At 42.0% G+C, this 17,990-nt stretch overlaps 1 protein-coding gene across 7 annotated transcripts in view; it reads right to left on the bottom strand.

The window, feature by feature from the left end:
- Positions 1-1,366: 1,366 nt before the first annotated feature.
- Positions 1,367-17,990, bottom strand: part of GLI3 (GLI family zinc finger 3) — a 205,279-nt gene continuing 188,655 nt past the window's right edge. For all 7 annotated transcript variants that reach the window (XM_090142200.1, XM_031599386.2, XM_031599387.2 and 4 more), the window contains 5 exons: positions 15,679-15,828; positions 14,946-15,110; positions 12,713-13,003; positions 9,189-9,516; positions 1,367-8,025 (listed from right to left, as the gene is read on the bottom strand). In XM_090142200.1, coding sequence (XP_089998326.1) covers positions 5,732-8,025; positions 9,189-9,516; positions 12,713-13,003; positions 14,946-15,110; positions 15,679-15,828 — 3,228 coding nt within the window. In that variant the 3' untranslated portion in view covers positions 1,367-5,731. The remainder of the gene's footprint in view (positions 8,026-9,188; positions 9,517-12,712; positions 13,004-14,945; positions 15,111-15,678; positions 15,829-17,990) is intronic.

The following is a 17,990-nucleotide window of genomic DNA, read 5'->3' as shown; positions in this document are numbered from 1 at the left end:
CTGAGCTGTGGCCATCTCAAGTCACAGCTCCTCCTGCACACACATGGGCAAGCCTTTACTGCTTTAGCATTCCAGATGTCACAGAGCTTTCTGCTGCTCCATCACGTCCGTGCCCGAGGCGTGCCTTCTTTGGCCACAGCAGGACAGGATGCAGAGGGATGGTGGAGGGGAATGGTGGCTTGCTGAGTAACTGGGTGTAACCAGTGCTCATCAGGACACCGTACTGGAGAAAGACCCCAAGCCTTGAGCCATTCCTGGAGCTGGGCAGATTTTGGCTGGCAGCATGTGAGAGGAGGCAGAGTGGCTGCTATCAAACCCCAGTCCTGCCCTCCTTTGCACTACGAACTGCTCCAAGGCTGCTCCTCCTGCCTCACTCTCTTTTCACCTGGTCAGGCAACACCTCTCCTTCCTGCCCAAACTTTAAACTCTTAAAGCTCTTCAAACTTGATGTCAGAAACTTAATAACAGCTAGAGAAGAAGAAAAAAAATATGCCATGGAAAGGCCTTTTCAACCAAGGCCTTGGAAATTACTAAGCAATTTTGATTGAGATAGGTGTAAGGCAGATGCTGAGCACTAGCAGAGTGGTCTGGGTCTTGCAGAGATAAAAGCAATTGAAACAGAAGTCTTGTAATGAGATTGTCTTGATCACCTTACAATGAAGCAGCCCTACAACTCCTATAGTGTTTGCATCAACTTGACATCGCTTGCTCTGGATGCACACTACATACAAGCCCACACGACTGCTATACTTAACAGGAACACTCATTAAATCAGCCCAAGATCTTTGCTTTGAAGAACACTGCATTGAAGTATTTTGAAGGCCACCCAATGATCCACCAGAGTGACCATATACAGACTAACCCAGCCAGACTCCCCCAGTCCCGTGCTTCTTCCTAGGTGGCCAAACCTTTGGCAGAGATGTTTGGTAGATGAGGTAAGAAAAAGCAGCCTCTATATAGCAGGATGGAGTCTTAACAAAACTTGGCTTTGACCTCCAAAATGCCCATGGCTGGAGGTTAATCACATTGGTTCCTCCCCTCCTTTCAAAATTTTATCTTTCTGACAGCAGAGTTTCATGCAATCCTCCATCCAGCATCCCCTGATTCCCCCCCTCTGTCCCCAAAGTATTTCTTTAAAGAGAAGGTCTTGACTCCCCGTCAATATTTAAAATGTGAATGAAATGAAGCAATCAGCTGGTAAGCACAAACAGAAAAGTGAGTGGACTTGAGTGGAACTGATCCATGCTGATTGCAAATAATCTGCCCAGCAAAATTAAAAAAAAAAAAAAAAACCACAACAAAAAACTCCCTCCCCCACGGAGATATTTTAAAAGCTGAAAGCTAAGAACTTAAGTACAAAGGCTTTTGTGTTTTTATTGACATTGTAAGAAACATTTTTTTCTTTGTTACAAAAGAGCTAAGTGGTTCTGAAAGCAGAAGTACAGTTTATATGTACACGGTGCTACAGACCCTTCAGATCAACCTAAGGCTCGAGAAATATCAGATCATAACTGCAGGTTTATCAAATTAAGACCACTAAGGCCTGTTACAGCCAAACACTATTCCTACTGTACGTAAATGTATTTACACTATTAAAAAAGAAAAAAAAAAAAAAGAAAGAAAAAAAGGATTACAAGCTTTATTAAAAAAAAAAAAACTAAAAAAAAATTAAAAAAAAAAATGAACACATTTTTATCTTACACATCTGCAGGACTGACAACAGTAACTTTTCAGTAGGAGACATTCTATCAATCCAAGGACAATAACACGTGAATATCAGAGGTTTACAAGACACTTCAGACACTACTAACAGTGGCATGTGCTATCAGCTGAATGGCGAATACAGCCTCATTGTGAAGATCTGCCAACATATCTTGGTCCCTCTCTGTTAAAGAATAACACAAAATAAGGCACATACATTGCGAGAATATAAACTGTGAAGGACAAGCCACTGTGCAACATGTGTGGGAGAGCTAACCTGCTACGTCATCAAGAGAGAGGGAGGGGAAGGAGGAAATGATGGAAGCAATCAAGCAAGCCAGGGTCTCAATGCACGTATCATCTCGGACCATTCTCCAAGGACAGAATAAGATTATCTGCTGTTGGACATAACAGGCCATCGTATTATCAGCAACTCCCCTGCTGGAAGCCCACTGACTTGTCTGCAAAAATACCTTTCACCCACCCAGTCAACCTCATGGATGAACTCTCACAGGAGATTCCAGATTTGTGGGAAGTAAAAAAGTCTGTAAAAATGTGAGCAAGGCAGATGTGCCCAAGGCCAGTAGTGATCGATCTGGAAGATCCTCCAGAAGAGCCATTAGAAAGGGTGATTTAGAGTCAGGCTGTGACCACTTGAAAAAAACAGGAGAAAATCACAAAAACTCCTGCATTTTCTAGTAGTACTGCAGGGTGAGTGGTGTGCTTCCAACCGCCAATTGCATCAAACACACAAAATCAAGCTTCAGCTCTGCGACTGGAAGACAAGGAGGGTGCTAGTAAACTTGTGAGTGACCACAAAACCCCACTTGGTGGGATCTTCCCCAGACTATCACACATCCAGAAGGTGGTTGCCAACTTAATGCTAGTGTCCAGCCTTAGAGTGCTATGTTCTAAGAGCCCACTCTGCCTCATCAAAACACAACCAAGAAAGAAGATAGCTGGGTTATGATGCACCTTCACGGACATCAACAAATCAGGTTCTGTAGCATCAAAAAGAAAAGTATGAGAGGATAGCAAAAGCTGAGAAGTGATATGTTTATGTAAGAAGAGAGGCACGTATGCTTCAATCATGAAAATGATAAACCATTTGAACAAACTCTCCAAGGATGTCGTGGAGTCTCTGTTTCTTTGTCATCCCCAAATCAAAACTAGATGACTTTCTGTAACACGTGGTTTAGGCCAAGACAAACTGTTGGCCTGAAACAGGACTAAGTGAGTGACAAAGGTTTGTCAAGTGCAGGAAAGAAGGCAAATCAGATACTCAGTCCCTTTTTCAGTCTTAAGCAATGTGAATGGATTCTCCTAAGCTCTGATGAACCACATCTTTCCCAGCTTCAACTGAACAAGCAAATACAATTATAAACTGGAAAACTGAGTTAAAAAGTATCTTTTTTTTAAATTGTATTCACTCCATAATAATAAAAAGCTCCTCTCCTCAGCCACTTCTTCCCCTGCTAGTCATAAGTCTCCCGGTTGAAACTGTTTAGAAACATGTAATTGATGGCTTATTGAACAGCCAGCCACTAGGTACCATGAACCATTTGAAGTAATTCCAGGTGATGAGAGCAAAGCCTTTCCTAATGCTCCTTCTCAGTAGGGACATGAGCTATCATTACAATTGCACTGCAAGGTGAAGTGTAGCAGTAGAAGCATCCCTCAATCCAAACCAGCTAACTGCCTTGACCAGCTCTACACAGCTCCCTCTGAAGGCTGAAGACCACTACAGAAGGGCTGTCAGAGCTGATGATGGGCAGGAAGGTCAGGAAGGGAACCAGCAATGGGCAAAGAGCACAAAGGGAGGGAGTAGACGTGCACAGTGCAGACAAGAGAAGAAATGCTTGCTAAAGACAGGAGCAGGACAATGATAAAAGTTGTAGGATATTGAGGAAATCTTTTTATTTACATCTGTCTTGATCCCTGACAGCTCACATTTAATATGTTACGTGATAAGCCCAAATACAGCCTCAGCAAAGGATTCATGTGTTTTCTTTCAGATTTACAGCTTCTTCACCTGCTTGTAACAGCTGATAACAGATTGATGTTATCAGAGAGCTCCACTTAGGCTGTATTCCCTCACACTCCTCAAATGCTATGCCCTGAACAAGCTGGTATTTCACCCTTTTCTGCAGTAAAAAAACAAAGAGTGCTATGGCATTCTGAGCTTTAGCTATCACCTTCTAGTGCTCCTCTGAATTCTGACTTGGCTAAAATGTATTTGTAGTCCAAAATGGACCAAATCACCTCTCTTCATTAACGTCTACATGAGTTAGTTCCCAACAGGCATCAGACCCATGACTGTAAGTGTCAGCACCACTGACATCCCGTTAACAGCATTTTAATATCAGGAGTTGATAAAGATGACTGTAAGAGCTGCACTTGTGTGTAGCTTCTATGAATGCATGAACTTAAGCCTTGCTCTTTTTAATGTTCTGCCCAATTGCTTATCCAGGAGCACAGTGTGTGTGGGTGCACAAGACAGTCAGAAATCCACTACAAGAGCTGGCTGTTATGGAGAAAAATCCATCCACCTCTACCAGGGAGTTACTTCATGCTCACAGTGTGATGGGTCCAATTTTTGCTGGTGTGAATGAGCATTGACTCACTGATCTGCCTCAAGCTGAAATGCACACTGCTGTCACCAAGTTTAGAGTGACTGGGTTAGTATTTTTACATTTTGATAGGCTACCAGACCAACCTGCTGTTCAGGTTGTTTCTTTGCTGCTTTAAATGACAGCTTCAATCTTTCAATTTTGTAAAGCTTGGATACACTAGAAAAACATTTAGGACTATTGGGTTGCTTGTAATCACTTTAATTTACTTGGCTAGTCTGTTTGCTACGGGTTTAACATGCCAAGACCACGTTGTTTTTGGATTTGTAACCATGTGGTATGTCAACAGGCATTTACTTACTGTAAAATATACAATCCATCTAACAAAGCTGTACGTGTTAGAAGGAATGTGCAGGACAATTCTTCTGGCAAAGGAATAGTTACTGTAAGAAAAAAGAAGAAGAAGAAGAAAAAAAAAAAGACTTCCCAGCCTGGAATACTGGCGTTTCATTATTTCACTGTATGAAATAATCCATTACAAGAGCCTGATCATCTCTCCGTCTCTCCATCAGTGTGGTACCCAAAGAAAGGATTACAGACTGTCCAAATCACCAAACATTCATATAATTTCACTATCCAGTCATTCAAATAAAAAAGCTGAAAAACAGAATACTAAATACTGCAAATAAAACAAGAGCTATACTAAGAAAAGCTTTCTTGTCCTCTGTCTCCTCTGAAACACACGCACAATACAATCTCTGTATCCTTATGCAAGGCAGTGACATTATCTCTGTGTTTACCAAAATCTTAAACATTTGCTAGGAATCAAGGGGCTGTTGGGCTTGTATTTCTTACTTGCTTGAACCTCATATTTCTTGTGCTCTTAAGACTGGAACTATAGCTTAGGGGTACCGTGGCAGTGCATTCCTAAACTGGTTGTCCACCTCAGGGTGATGTATTCAATGCATCCAGAGAGGATTTGCTCACTGTATGTTTGCTTTACATCCTGCATGGTTATTTTGTGCCTTTATGTGTAGGGAAATAATTGTTTTACAAAGTTTCTTTTGACTAACAGAAAATTAAGCTGTTTCATCAGAACTTTCTTTCAAAAAAACAAACAAAACAAAAACATGCACTTCACACGTTTACATTGGTTTACAATTAAAAAAAAAGAAAAAAGAAGCATACAGACATTCAAAAAGGGAGGAAGAGAGAGAGAGGCAAGTGAGAGGTGAGGGAATGGGTGTAGCAATACTGATTCAAAACTGAAATGGAAGACAGTTTCTCCCTAGAACACTTTAGGGTTTTCAGAGTTCTTATTCCATAAAAGGAATATACTTGAAACACATCCCATTTAGGTGAGATGAGATTGCTAAAATACATACACAACTAAAAAATATGAGTCTTTTTTTCATCTGTTATCTCCTAAGCGGGCTTTTTTTTTTTTTTTTTTCCCATGTCTATTGCATAACAGCAAGAAACTTGCTTTCTTCTGCAAGTGAGGTCAACAAAGAACTCATGTCCCCAATCGCCATGTTGGTTGTGCTTACAGGCATAGCTGGGAATGTAAGAGACGCTCGGGGAGTGGTGAGGCGTGAGGAATTGCGGGAGAGATTCTGAATGATGCTTGGGCTCAGGGCTCCTGAAATTAAGCTGACATGGTCTCCATCATCTATGATAGCATCAAAATCAATCTGCACACCCTCTAGGCTGTTGCTGTCAAGGCTGTCAACTGTGCTTGATACTTGGTTAGCCCCCGGGGAAAGAAGCTCAGAGGAGTTTGCAGTAGCAGTCTCCTGCAGCAGGCAGTTAGCTTCCGAAACAAAGAAAGAAGAACCTGTTTTCATAGCTTGGTGGCTAAAGCCCGTGGTTTGGTCATATAACTGACCAGAGTAATTCTGCATATTAGAGCAGAACTGCTGTGATTGACCTTGCATCTCCATCTTAATGGTGTTTACCCTGTACGTCTGGTTGCCATCACTTACATGTCCTTGCTGTTGTGCCAGGTTGTTCCTCAACGCATTTTGCCGTCTGTTGCCACTGTAATTAGCACATGGCTGGTAATTCTTGGCCACTGACAAACCTGAAGACTGGTTACCAACGGTATGAGAGACCACTGGACAACTCTGTGGCCCTTGGTAGAGGCTGCTTTGTGAGGTAGGACTAACCTGTCCTAGCATCATTGGACCAGACTGATTGACTCCCTGGTAATGAATGCCATCTCCAACCAGTTGGTTTTGCAAATATTCCTGTTCCATCATATTCCTGTTCTGCATCCCATTTGCCATACTGGTGGCCTGATCACTGGATGCAATGGGATGACCAAAATTTTGCTGGTTCCCACTCACTGGTATATTGCTGCTTCTTAGCTTCTGCCCTTGAACTGTCATGCCACAGGAATTGTCCATTGCCCCAGAAATCATTGGTTGCCTGCTGATGCTTTCACCGTAGGGCTTATTGGGCTGCACGCTGAAAGAACTACTGGCTCCGCTGCCAAGGACTGTGTTCTGCTGCAAACTGTAGGAACCATTGTTTTCCATCAGGTTCTGATAGCCATTTTGCTGGGACACACTGCTTCTCTGCAAGTTCTGCTGCTGAACCATCATGTTGTTATACAGTCCAAAGGCTCTAGCCTGCTGCACTGCTGAGCGCTGACTACATTTCAGTTTTGTAGGAGATAAGTCAGAACTTCCTGAGCTTACTTCATTCCACTGAATGGGTAAGTCACTCTTGCTCGCCTCTGAGCCTGCAGGCTGACTGCTTGCTGGAGGGGCTCGGTCGAAGCTGCTAGGGTTGTTGCTTCCTAAAACCACACTGTGATGCATTTTGTTGCTGTCTAGGACATTGTTCAACAAGTGGTCGCACATGCTCTGGTTCTGGGAATTCAGATACTGAACCACATCATCTGGCAGGAGATCCTCATCATTCAAACTGCCACCTGCTTCCATCGTAGCAGCCTCCAGGGTGACATTCTCGCTGATGCTTGGAGGACAGGGGGAACTGAAGCCACGGAAAACACCACCCTCAGAACGGGTGTAGTTCTGAAGGACAAGGTTGCGCTTTTCCATGGATGGAGGCAAAGCAGGAGAGTTAAAGCTATTAAGACTGTTGAAATGTTGGACTCTAGGAACAGAGAGGTTATCGGAGACCATTCTTACCGGATCGCTGGCTCTCCTTGTCCCATTTCCTAGAGCATCATGAGATAGAAGATGCCTCCTGCTGTAACCATTTGCCCCACCATCACTACATCTTCGAGGGGCATTCACTGGAGGCAGTGGAGATACTCCAGACTCCCTGCAGTCACCCAAGAGTGCCATCCTTGTTTTGAGGCTCATCCTCTCCATATTAGGCAGTGGAGTTGGTGGGGGTCCACCAGTAGCTGCTGCATATTTAGCTTTCAGCCTGTATTGCTGGGCTGGGGTGAGGCTGAGAAGACTTGGCAGGTCATCACATTGGCTTGCTTCACTGGAGCGTCGAGAGGCATCTGTTGAAATGGGGTCATAGGAGTCCGCAACGCTCACATTTTGTGGTCTTCCCTCAGCCTGAGAGGCATCACTGGACCTCCGGCTGGAGAAGCAAGGTGAGATTCCAGAAGACCTGCGGCTGCTCAAGTAGGCTGAACTGATTGTGCTCGTATTGCTGTCCCTCCTGTTTAGCATGTTCAACACAGTGATGTCCGTACTTGAAAGTTCGTTCCTGTTCGGCAGAATAGTCATGGATCCTCCTACACTGCAGCTGCTGTTTGACTGGGTACCTGGAGGTAAAATTCACAGATAAACAAACATGTATTACCAGAAACTAGTACAAAAAAAGCCAAAAAACACGAAGTAAAGAAAGCAGAGAGGGAATGCCTACATCGTCATAACTAATCACAGCAGCACTCTTTATTGAAATAAGTAGGGACAAAAACTGTGTCCCTAGGTTAAAAGCTAATTCAGAGACTCAATGGTAAAATTTCAGTGTGAATCCCAGCACAAAATTTATAGGCTGTAGCCACAAACTGTCATCAGCCGCTGTAGTCCCCTAGCCTGCAGTGCAGCTATGCTTACTGATGTGCCAGAAGGACACAGTCATAAGAAAGCTTTTTATAGGCAAAATATAATTGAACAGGCATTTGCGTGGAAATGGCAAAATGCACAAATTGGAGGCTATTCAAGGTCATTTCTAAGACTTCTTGAAATAACTCCTAACAACTGCAAAACATCTTTGCTGGTTCCCTTGTTTTGTTTTGTTTTTAAGTAAACAGAATACACTTCTTAATTTTACATAGTTTCTTCTGACTGAATGTGTTTCAGAAATCCTGGGCAGTCACTGCTGGGTGGAGTGCATAAACCTACAGGTATGCTGTAGGCAATGTACAGACAGCAAGGACGTGTTTTGGCAACCAAGAGATAAGCACCATCTCATACAAAACAGATATTGATCCTTGGGGTTAAATCTCTTCTTGCTCCCATTCATAAATATCTACATTTTGTACCAGTGGTATCTATAAATAAATTAACTGCATTCATGGAAGCAGTTTATTTAAAGGAAGCTCAATGTATCAATGCAATGTCTCATCTGAAAGAATTCCACACAATCAACTGCTAGATATTTCATTCATCTGCCTTGCCTAAAAAATAAACTGATCTTGGGTCCAAACCTTTTCCTGCAGGGAGTATTTCAACCACAGTAAGTTTACTATCCTGCTGGTCTCCCCTGCTGTAAAACACAAGACTATCAGTCTTCCCTCAAGGTGAGTAATAAGGCTTGCAATGAGGGGATAAACAAAAGTGGTCGGTTTATGGATGATTCTCACATGTGATGAATTCCATTAGCTGTGCTAGTCTTTCCCCAGTGCTGCAATCCTGGGGCAAGTATTGCAACCAAGGAATTTAAGGACAAAAAGAGACATGGCTTCCATTCCACAGATCTTACCATTTCCTGTGAGAGGCGGCAAGGTCGGGGCTTTGGAAGGTGGAACGGGATTCAGTCTTGGAAGCATTCCATTAACTTGTTTCAACCTTTCTAATTTCACTTGCTCCATCCATTTGGTCCCTGTCATATTCCTCCTGGCCTGTAAGCCAAGTGCTGTGGTGGCTGTGGAAATGGTAGAGTCCATGATTGGGGTTTCATCGATGACACTGAGGTCTCCTACACTACCACCACCAGTCAGAGTAAGCTCGATCCCATTGTTGGAATAGTTGCTGATGGGGGACTGTTCGCTGCTGCATGTAGACTGACCACCAGGGCTTGGCTGAGATGTCTGTTGGAGTGAAAGAAGCAACACAAGAACGTGAGGATTAAGCAGACAATGCTGATTTGTTGAGACAAATGTAGATCTATGTGGAGCCAAGGAAAACTATACGTAAAGAAAAGCTTAATGTTAAATGATGACGGTGATTTTTCATTAGGAAGCTTTCTAGAATACTGACTTAAACTGCAATGAATGTCATTGCAAAACTCGGTACTACCATCCACTTTAATATCTTGCTGACTGTATGTATTATATCCACATGAGCCGTTCATCTATCTCAGTTATTCCCATAACTGGGAATGACATCACTTCATACCATTTAAGAGAATGTATGTATGTATACTCCTGCTGGGTATGCACTGTTCCCATATGCAGGTCAACAAACCAGACCAGAATTCAGTCATGTTACGAGGTCTAATTTACAATGCTAGGCTTGCAGCAAACAAACAAACAAACAAGATTCCAACAACACTGGAATTTGTTGTGTTTTGTGTTTTTTTTTTAAATTAGACTTGCGGCTAAAGAACTGAAGTACTTTCCATGCTTAAGGCTCATTGTTACGAGCAGTGGTTGGCCAGAAATGTTGGCATGTCATAAAACAGGGAGAGAGCATCATTGCAAACTACTGTAACGTATTATCAGCATCCTGAAGGACCCTCGCAGCACACTCTAACTTATTTCATCTCTGCCCTGCATTAAGAAGGTGATCATCTACCAAATCAAATCCTTTGTTTCATTAGAACTTATGGAATCTTCTAAGTACACAGTACAGTCCATCTAAAGGAATGTAAACCCAGTGCAATAGCTTCTTCTTTCTTAATGGTGCTCCCACTGCTGTAGCAGGATTCTTGCTGTGGGGAGATACAGGCTCAATTTACTTTTTATACTCACAATGTATTTGTAAAAGCATGGGGAAATCTCTCAAACAAACTGAAACAGACAGACTGACTGAGTGACAGACAAAACATGTAACAAGACAGGCAGAAGTCTCTGGACACAGGGGACTGTATTACAGTGATCACAAGTCTGTGCATGCAGGATCATTTTGCTCCCAAGAACAGTTTCAAGTAAATACTTCACTTTGTTTTTTTTTCCTGCCAGCCTGTGATTTTTATGCACATTCTTACTGACAAATGCTAGCAAGAGTTTCTGAGGTAGCAATGGTTGCTCTCACTTTTAACATCAGTGAATGAAAGCAGTACTGTAGCTTCATATGTCCCTGAGGAGTCAATTCAGATGCAATAACTATTATATTACTTCTAACTTGAATGATGATACCTAGAATTTATGTGGCCACACTGAGCAAGCTGATTTCCAAATCCTGGCCACAGAAGATTTTGTGACAAGAATAGAAACAACTGTTATTACTCAGAAGAGAGCTTGTGCTTCTGTACAATAGCTCCATGCCATATGGAAGAAGAGCAGTGATGGTTAGAAGCCTGTTCTTGTAGCCACGTGTAAAGATCAGTGAGGTAGGTTACAGAAGAACAGCATTATGGGAAACATATTTCTAGGTGTGCAATTAAAAAGAAAAGGGGCTAGAGAGGAAGGTTCTAAGACTTTTTGAAAACATTTCACCAATATGCCAGATTTTTCACATGTCAAATGTTGCAAAATACTCACAGCACGTTACATTTGGGAATGAGTTTGATGGATTGCACATTACTAAATAAAGGAATGATTGGATAACAGGCAGAAGGCTAAAATAAAGACATAAATAATGTTGCAGTAAGAAAAACAGCAGAGAAGTTAAAATGCCCTCACCTTATTACCCACTGTCCTTAGGAAGTTAGAACAAGACATTTAAGAGCATTAGACAGAAAAGACATTGGATTAGTTAAAAAACAGAGCATATGTCTTAATTCACGCAAGCAATAAAAACAGGAAACATAAAATTGTTTTTAGAAGATATTTTCCAGAGATAAATATTTAATACCATGAAAACAATCATTATTATGAAACCATTTATATTTGAAAGCTCAGCATACCTCAATAATGCTATGGATTTAGTTACATAAGCAAGAGAGGAATGGGTTTGTTCCTTTGTAATTTAAGGCAGTTATCACCAAAGATGACAGAGGATCTCCTATGGACTTCAAAAGGAGTTAACTCTGGACACCTGAATGTTTATGAATTTGGGATTAATGTTTATAATATGGGATATTCCACAGTTTGGGTGTAAGCATTAACCACAGTATACCAATAGCTCATACTTCAGTGAGTAATCATTCTGAACTGCAGCATGAAGACCAACCATATAAGCACAGTTTGGAGGGCTCATATTTGTAGCTCCCAAGGATTGGGTCCAGATGAAATGTAGACTCAGAGGTAGTAGAGGATGGAGGGACTGCCTTTACTGGTTTTAATCCTTGTGGATAGGATAGGATGCATTTTAAGTGAAAGCACGTGAAAGAAGGACTTCTTTTGTTTTAAACAGCATGTCAGAAAACTGGATTAATTTTACCCTCAAGCTCTAAAAATAATGAGGTCCTTCACACTGGTATAGTACAGTACATTGGAGATAAACCAGAGAAAGACTTGATGAAACTTTAAATTCACTTTAATTTGCTTCAATTTGAATTAGGCTAACATGGTCAAATTAAAGTATCAGATTAACCTAAGAGGTCACGTCACACTGGAGATCAAATATTATCAAAAAATCTCCTCCTGCCATTGAAGAAAGTCACCTCATCTTGTTTCAGTTAGATTCCATCTGTCAGAGATGACATCCTCAAGCCCCTAAACTCTGACTCTTTCTCCAGGTTCTACAAAATTTACCATCACCAACATCAACATGGCAGTAATTCTGACTTGGTTTTATTTGCATTCGGAATTTGAGACTGCAGGACTCAAATACTCTATCTCTCTTCTGCAAACAGAAGAGTGGAAAAAAAACTGCCTTTTTAAAATGAAAGCTATGATTTTCTCATAATACGATGATTCCAGAAGATGGAGTTTTAAGATAAACAATTATTGCGAGAGTTGCCAGCACTGCACTTACTGTGTATTGCACAGACTAGATGTAATCTTTTTATTTGCTATTTCTTGAGCTTTAAAAACATTTTACAATGTAAACGAAAAAGAAAGCCTCGCAAAGATCCAAACTTGTGAGCTGGATTTTATGGGTTTGAGCATTTCATAATGGGATTAACATGAAGTTCCAAAGAGAGAAAGGACAAAGGAAATGTCACAGCGTATTGCATACCATTGGTTTCTCTGACTTGACTGCTTTCACTTGGAGGCATTCTTCACGCCTTGAGGTAGTGTTGTTGAGGTCCTTCTGCTCCCCAGTCGCACCCTGAGTCTGCTGGCCTGGCGATCGTGTCTGAGAGTGGCTGCCTGGGTCTCGGGGTGGTGGAGGCCTCGGGTGGATGTCTCCTCGCTGCTTCTTGGTGACGTGAGCTTCTGGGCCATGCACGGTCTTCACATGTTTCCGTAGAGAACTGGGGTCTGTGTAGCGCTTTGTGCAGCCTGGGATCTTGCAAACATACGGTTTCTGCCATGCCAAGAAAAACACTCAAGTTTAATTCCACATGGGAGTCCTGAAGAGCTCCCTGGAGCACAGCTGGCACTACAGTTACAGCCTTTCATGGTGAATTTGTTATCTAATTTACAGTCTCTAGAGTGACTGCATCGAGTCAAATCTATTGATTTCCCCTGGTTTTGGTACTCAATATTGATGCATGGCTTACAGAGGACAGAGTCTCTCATAATACAAACTGGCACAGGCTCTGACTTATCACAGCAGCAAAGCAATGGAAGCTGATGAAGATTGGCCTATCTATCCTATCCACTGCTCTCAGCAATCTGATACTTCATTTCCAGTATACCCAGTACTTACTCCTCGACATTCACAGGCAAACAATCACCTTCAGAACATATTGGGACATCTTTTCAGGCAGGAATATCTGAGGAAGAATTTCTCTCCTGGCCCTTTCAGATCACCAGTTCGCATGTCAAAGCATAGCATTCACTTCCATAACACTTTCACACTGCAGCAATATATACACTAGTAATGCTACTGTTACTAGCATAATTAATCACTCATTTTCTTTAAAAACAGCTTCCTTTATCTACAGATTTATCCGGTCCAATCAGCAATGTGGAAAAAAGTAAATTTGCTGTCTTATAATCTCACCAAGACTTTCTTTGTCCTTATATCATGAGGAGATTAGAATGGATGAGTTGAACCCTTCCTAAACATTGTAACTGCCTCAGGAAAGAAAGTATCATTCACTCACTTTTATTACTGCCATGTTTCCAAGAAAATACTATTTTAAGTCTTATTTACACTAACTCTCAAGAAAAAGAGTTCCCCATGCAGAGTTCCTTAAAGGCATTCTTCCTGTGTTTATACATGGCACTATAGAGCCTTTGACAAACGTGGCTTATTAATGGCTATCTATGGCCTGAGCCTCCATCCACTGATGTCAGTAGAAAAAATGCTCACACTGACTTGAGTAAGAGCAAAAATGTCAATTGTAGCAATGTGAAGTTAATACTGAAGTACAGAAGCAGGTTTTCTCCAGATGCTAAGGATGTGCACATCAGCTAAGCTCTGTACAACACATCTGCATCAAGATATCTGAGCTGCTTTTAAATCTGCATGTGGGTTATCTACTTAACAATGGAAATGGCACTGTGAGGAACTGCTAAATTGCTTTCCAGGGGCATTCATGGCAGGCCCTACATCAGTATATATTGTCTAAGAATGTTGCAGTTGTTGAGACAGAGGGGACTGACACAGTGGGTTTGCCTGGAAAGAACAAATTTCCTCTACTGCATCCCTGCTCTGTGAAGTTTATTCAGAAAGGAAAAAAAAATAGTAATAGTCCTGAGAAAAGTAAAGAGGTGTAGCTCAGAACTTTTAGGGCAACTCAAATTTTCCAGCCCCTAGTGACTTCTTTATGCCTTTATGCAGCTGCTGGAAGGGACATTACAAGATGTTGCAGAGCCTAGGTGGGCAACCTTTGCTCCCACTCTGCTTGAGAAGCGAGGACTGCAGGGTGCTGTGGTTCCTGTCCTCCTGAGCAAGAGATGTAGCTCGACAGCCACCAGATGTCAGCATGCAGCAAGGCAAGGTGACTGACACCCTCTGAGGGCTGAACAACCCCACCAGCTCCAGAAAGAAAAATGATTGCAGCATGTCAGCATAACCAGCTTCGCCTGGTTAACGTGCATGTTTCCACTACATTCCCCATCAATCCTCCCTCCACTCCTCTCATACTTAACAAAATGACCCGTAGCTTCTTTAGATCTGTCTGATGTTAAAATGATTGTGCTGATAATTGTTAAATTCAGTACTCCCTTCAGGTTGCTGAGGATTTCTACGGCTGTCCTCCATAGCAAATTGCTATGATCACATTGCACATCTAGGTCTGGTTCACCTCACAATTTTATTTACTCATTTATTTATTTTGGAAGCTATGCTTACTTACCTCATTTGAATGAGTCCTGTTTTGGTGCTTGGCCCTGTCGGATGCATTGGAGAAAGCTTTGTTGCAGCCCTCGTGTTCACACACATATGGTTTCTCTCCAGTGTGAGATCTCAAGTGCGTTTTCAAGTTTTCTAGTCTGGAGTAGGCCTTTGTACAACCTTCAAACTGCAGATAAAGAGTATGTGTGGATTAATTTTAATATTTGGACTTGTAAGAAACAGTAAAAGCTGACCTGTTTAAAAACATTCCAAGCCTTCATAACCGTGTGCAATGTAGTTTTGTTTTGATTTGTTAGGTTTTAGTTTTAATTTTACCCATGCAAAATCATCACAATTCAAGTGAAAATGCTTCCAGCACCACATAAATCTTCTCTTACAGGACAAAACAGCATTTCATGTACTCTGTCTAAGACAGTCATCAAGTCACTAGCAGACTCGTGGCCCACAATAACACCCAGATGTAGCTTTGTAAGAGAAAGTGCTTTTGAACAATTTAAGCAAATTGAGTCCTGTTTAATACTGCCTTTTGGGTCTTTCCTTTTTAAATTTGAGAAAGTTGGCCAAGTTATCCAGTTCTTACCATCTGCACCAGCTGGATAACAAAGCAGACATGCAGTGTCAACTGTAGCAGTGTCTGATGGACAGAAGGTAAGAGCACACAGCACCTGTGTTGCTTTGCTCCCTACACAGCCCCAGGGCCCCGCCAAAGCCTGAGCTCAGCCTCCTTTACTCACAGTGCATTTGTGTGGCTTTTCCCCTGTATGTCTCCTCATGTGGACCACCAGCATATACTGGGCTTTGAATGGTTTCTGCTCCCTGGAACAGTCCAGCCATCGGCACACAAACTCTTTCTTCTCACCATGTATGTGGTCATTATTTATATGCTGTTTGGATAGAAGGAAGTTTACAGATTAACAGAAACATAACTTTGCCAGCAGCCTTACTGTTGATTTGCATTGAAACAGCACTGATCTTGTGGTAGTAGAAGAACAAGATTATCTGCACTGCAGAAAGGTCATAGCATCCAAATCATACGTTGCCCTGGAAGTCCACTAAGGCCATGAATTTGTTTCAACTGACATCAGCTGGCTTGGGATCAGGCAACAGAAAAACAAGCTGTTAAATAGGTCCTGGAGAATTTCACGCACAGCACCACTTCAACATTGAGTAATGTCTTTTCAGATGAGGGAAGTCTACTCAAGTGCCACTCCACACAAAAAACATTTAAAATCAGGCCTAAAAAAATTTGAGCTCCAATCTCAAAAATCAACACAACTGCTAAACCAAGTGTCGATCAGATCTTCTCAGTCCCCCGCTCTCCTGATTTTCTTTCAGTATTGGCCTCGTGTATACATGGTGGTAGGGGAGACAAAACCCTACATAGTCCAGTAACTGAAAGTTCCATGCATAGAACCATCTATCAAAACAGATTTTGCCACTGTGAAGTATGGCCTTGCCCAAAAGGCTTTTTGGAGAGACACCCAGCCTGGATCTGTAGTCCTAGACAACTCTTGTTTGTGAATGTACCCAGAGACAGGCTAGGGCTGTGTGCCTTTTACTCTTTCAGAAAAGTAGCTTGCTCTGCTCCCTTCATCAAGATTCAGTTTGGCAAAGAATTTAATTCTCACTGATTTTGTTTCTGAGCAGAAACAAGCTGATGAACCAGGGTCAGCCTCAAGTTATTATTATTACTTTTCATGTTTGTTTTTCACAGCTTCAGAAAGCAACAAAATCATCCAATACTTGGCCTTGCAAAGGTGCACAAAGGTTGGAATTTCAGCAGTTCATCCTCCTGAACTCCCTTTGATAAATCCTGCCTCAGAGACATCACCATTCCTGTACTTTCTACCACAGCTTTCTGGTTGTGCCACTAGATGGCTGCATTTCACAGCAAATGAGATTATTCCCATTAAGAAAAACTGCTTCCAGAGTTTACACGTGATCACAGCAAAAGATGCAATCAGTATCTGGTGTATAAGTAGCTCACAGAAAAAGCCAGCCCTACAGAAACACAGTTGCACACACACACAGAAAAAAAAAAGAGAGAAAAAAAAAAAGAGAAAAAAAAAAGGAAAGATAATTCCAATCTTCCCTGAAGTCCTGAAAACAATCAGATAACCAAATATAATCACTTATATTCACAATTATGCAACATCTCTATGGCAAGCAGATGTCGGTTGCCTATAAAAGATGACTGCTCTTTTCTCCTTCTGAAACTTCATTGCTATTTCTTAAAGTTTCTGATGGACAAAGTATATGACCAGAAGGAAGATGTGTTGAACAATGTACAGCATGTAATCTGCAGTTTACATTCCAAGTGCCCATCTACGTTATGTAGCCCATTCGCATTACACACGGCTGTACCAGAAGTATGCAGGAGCCCAGCGTTGTGAAATCGAATCAGAATGGTACAGTGAGATTAATGTGCACTCTTCTGAACGAAAAAGGGACAAACCTCAATACACTGAAGTAAGTCTTGGCTACGCCTTCCTATAAATATTACAGACTATAATCTGTATGGTTAAACCGACACGGCCAAGAGAGAAATTATACACAACTGCATGGATAACATGGGATTTCCCCTGGATTCAAAATCACCATGGCTGTGTCAGTCAGCTCGCAGCAGAAGCTCTTTACCCCACTGTCCTGAGTGGACACACACACACACACTCTTCTTCAGAAACACCCTCTGCAGGACAATTTTGTAGCTCCAAATGAGCTTGCTCCTTGCCCTCTGTACTTCTCACATTTATCAGTCTAAGCATCCTCTAAAACTGTCCTTCCTCATGGGCAAAACGCTCCTTCCCTCACCCCCTCTTCTGTCCAGGTTCACCAGAGCTGCTGAAAAAGCTTGCCTAGGATGACCTCTGTCTGTCACTCCATGGCTCATCTGTCAGCCATCTTGTGATCACCGTCACATCGCTGTGCAACTGTGTCACTCCACAGTTGTTGGCCCTGCTCCTTCATCCTGTCACTCCTTTCTGCTTTTGCCACTATCAAACCACTTTCTGCACAGTTCTTGCTCATTGCATTGATGCTCTAGGAG

This window comes from Phasianus colchicus, chromosome 6 (genome assembly GCF_987193195.1).
Source record: "Phasianus colchicus chromosome 6, bPhaCol1.hap1.1, whole genome shotgun sequence".
In the NCBI taxonomy this organism is placed as follows: domain Eukaryota; kingdom Metazoa; phylum Chordata; class Aves; order Galliformes; family Phasianidae; genus Phasianus; species Phasianus colchicus.
The sequence above is the reverse complement of the archived record's forward strand: the minus strand, read 5'-3'. Positions and strand labels throughout refer to the sequence as shown.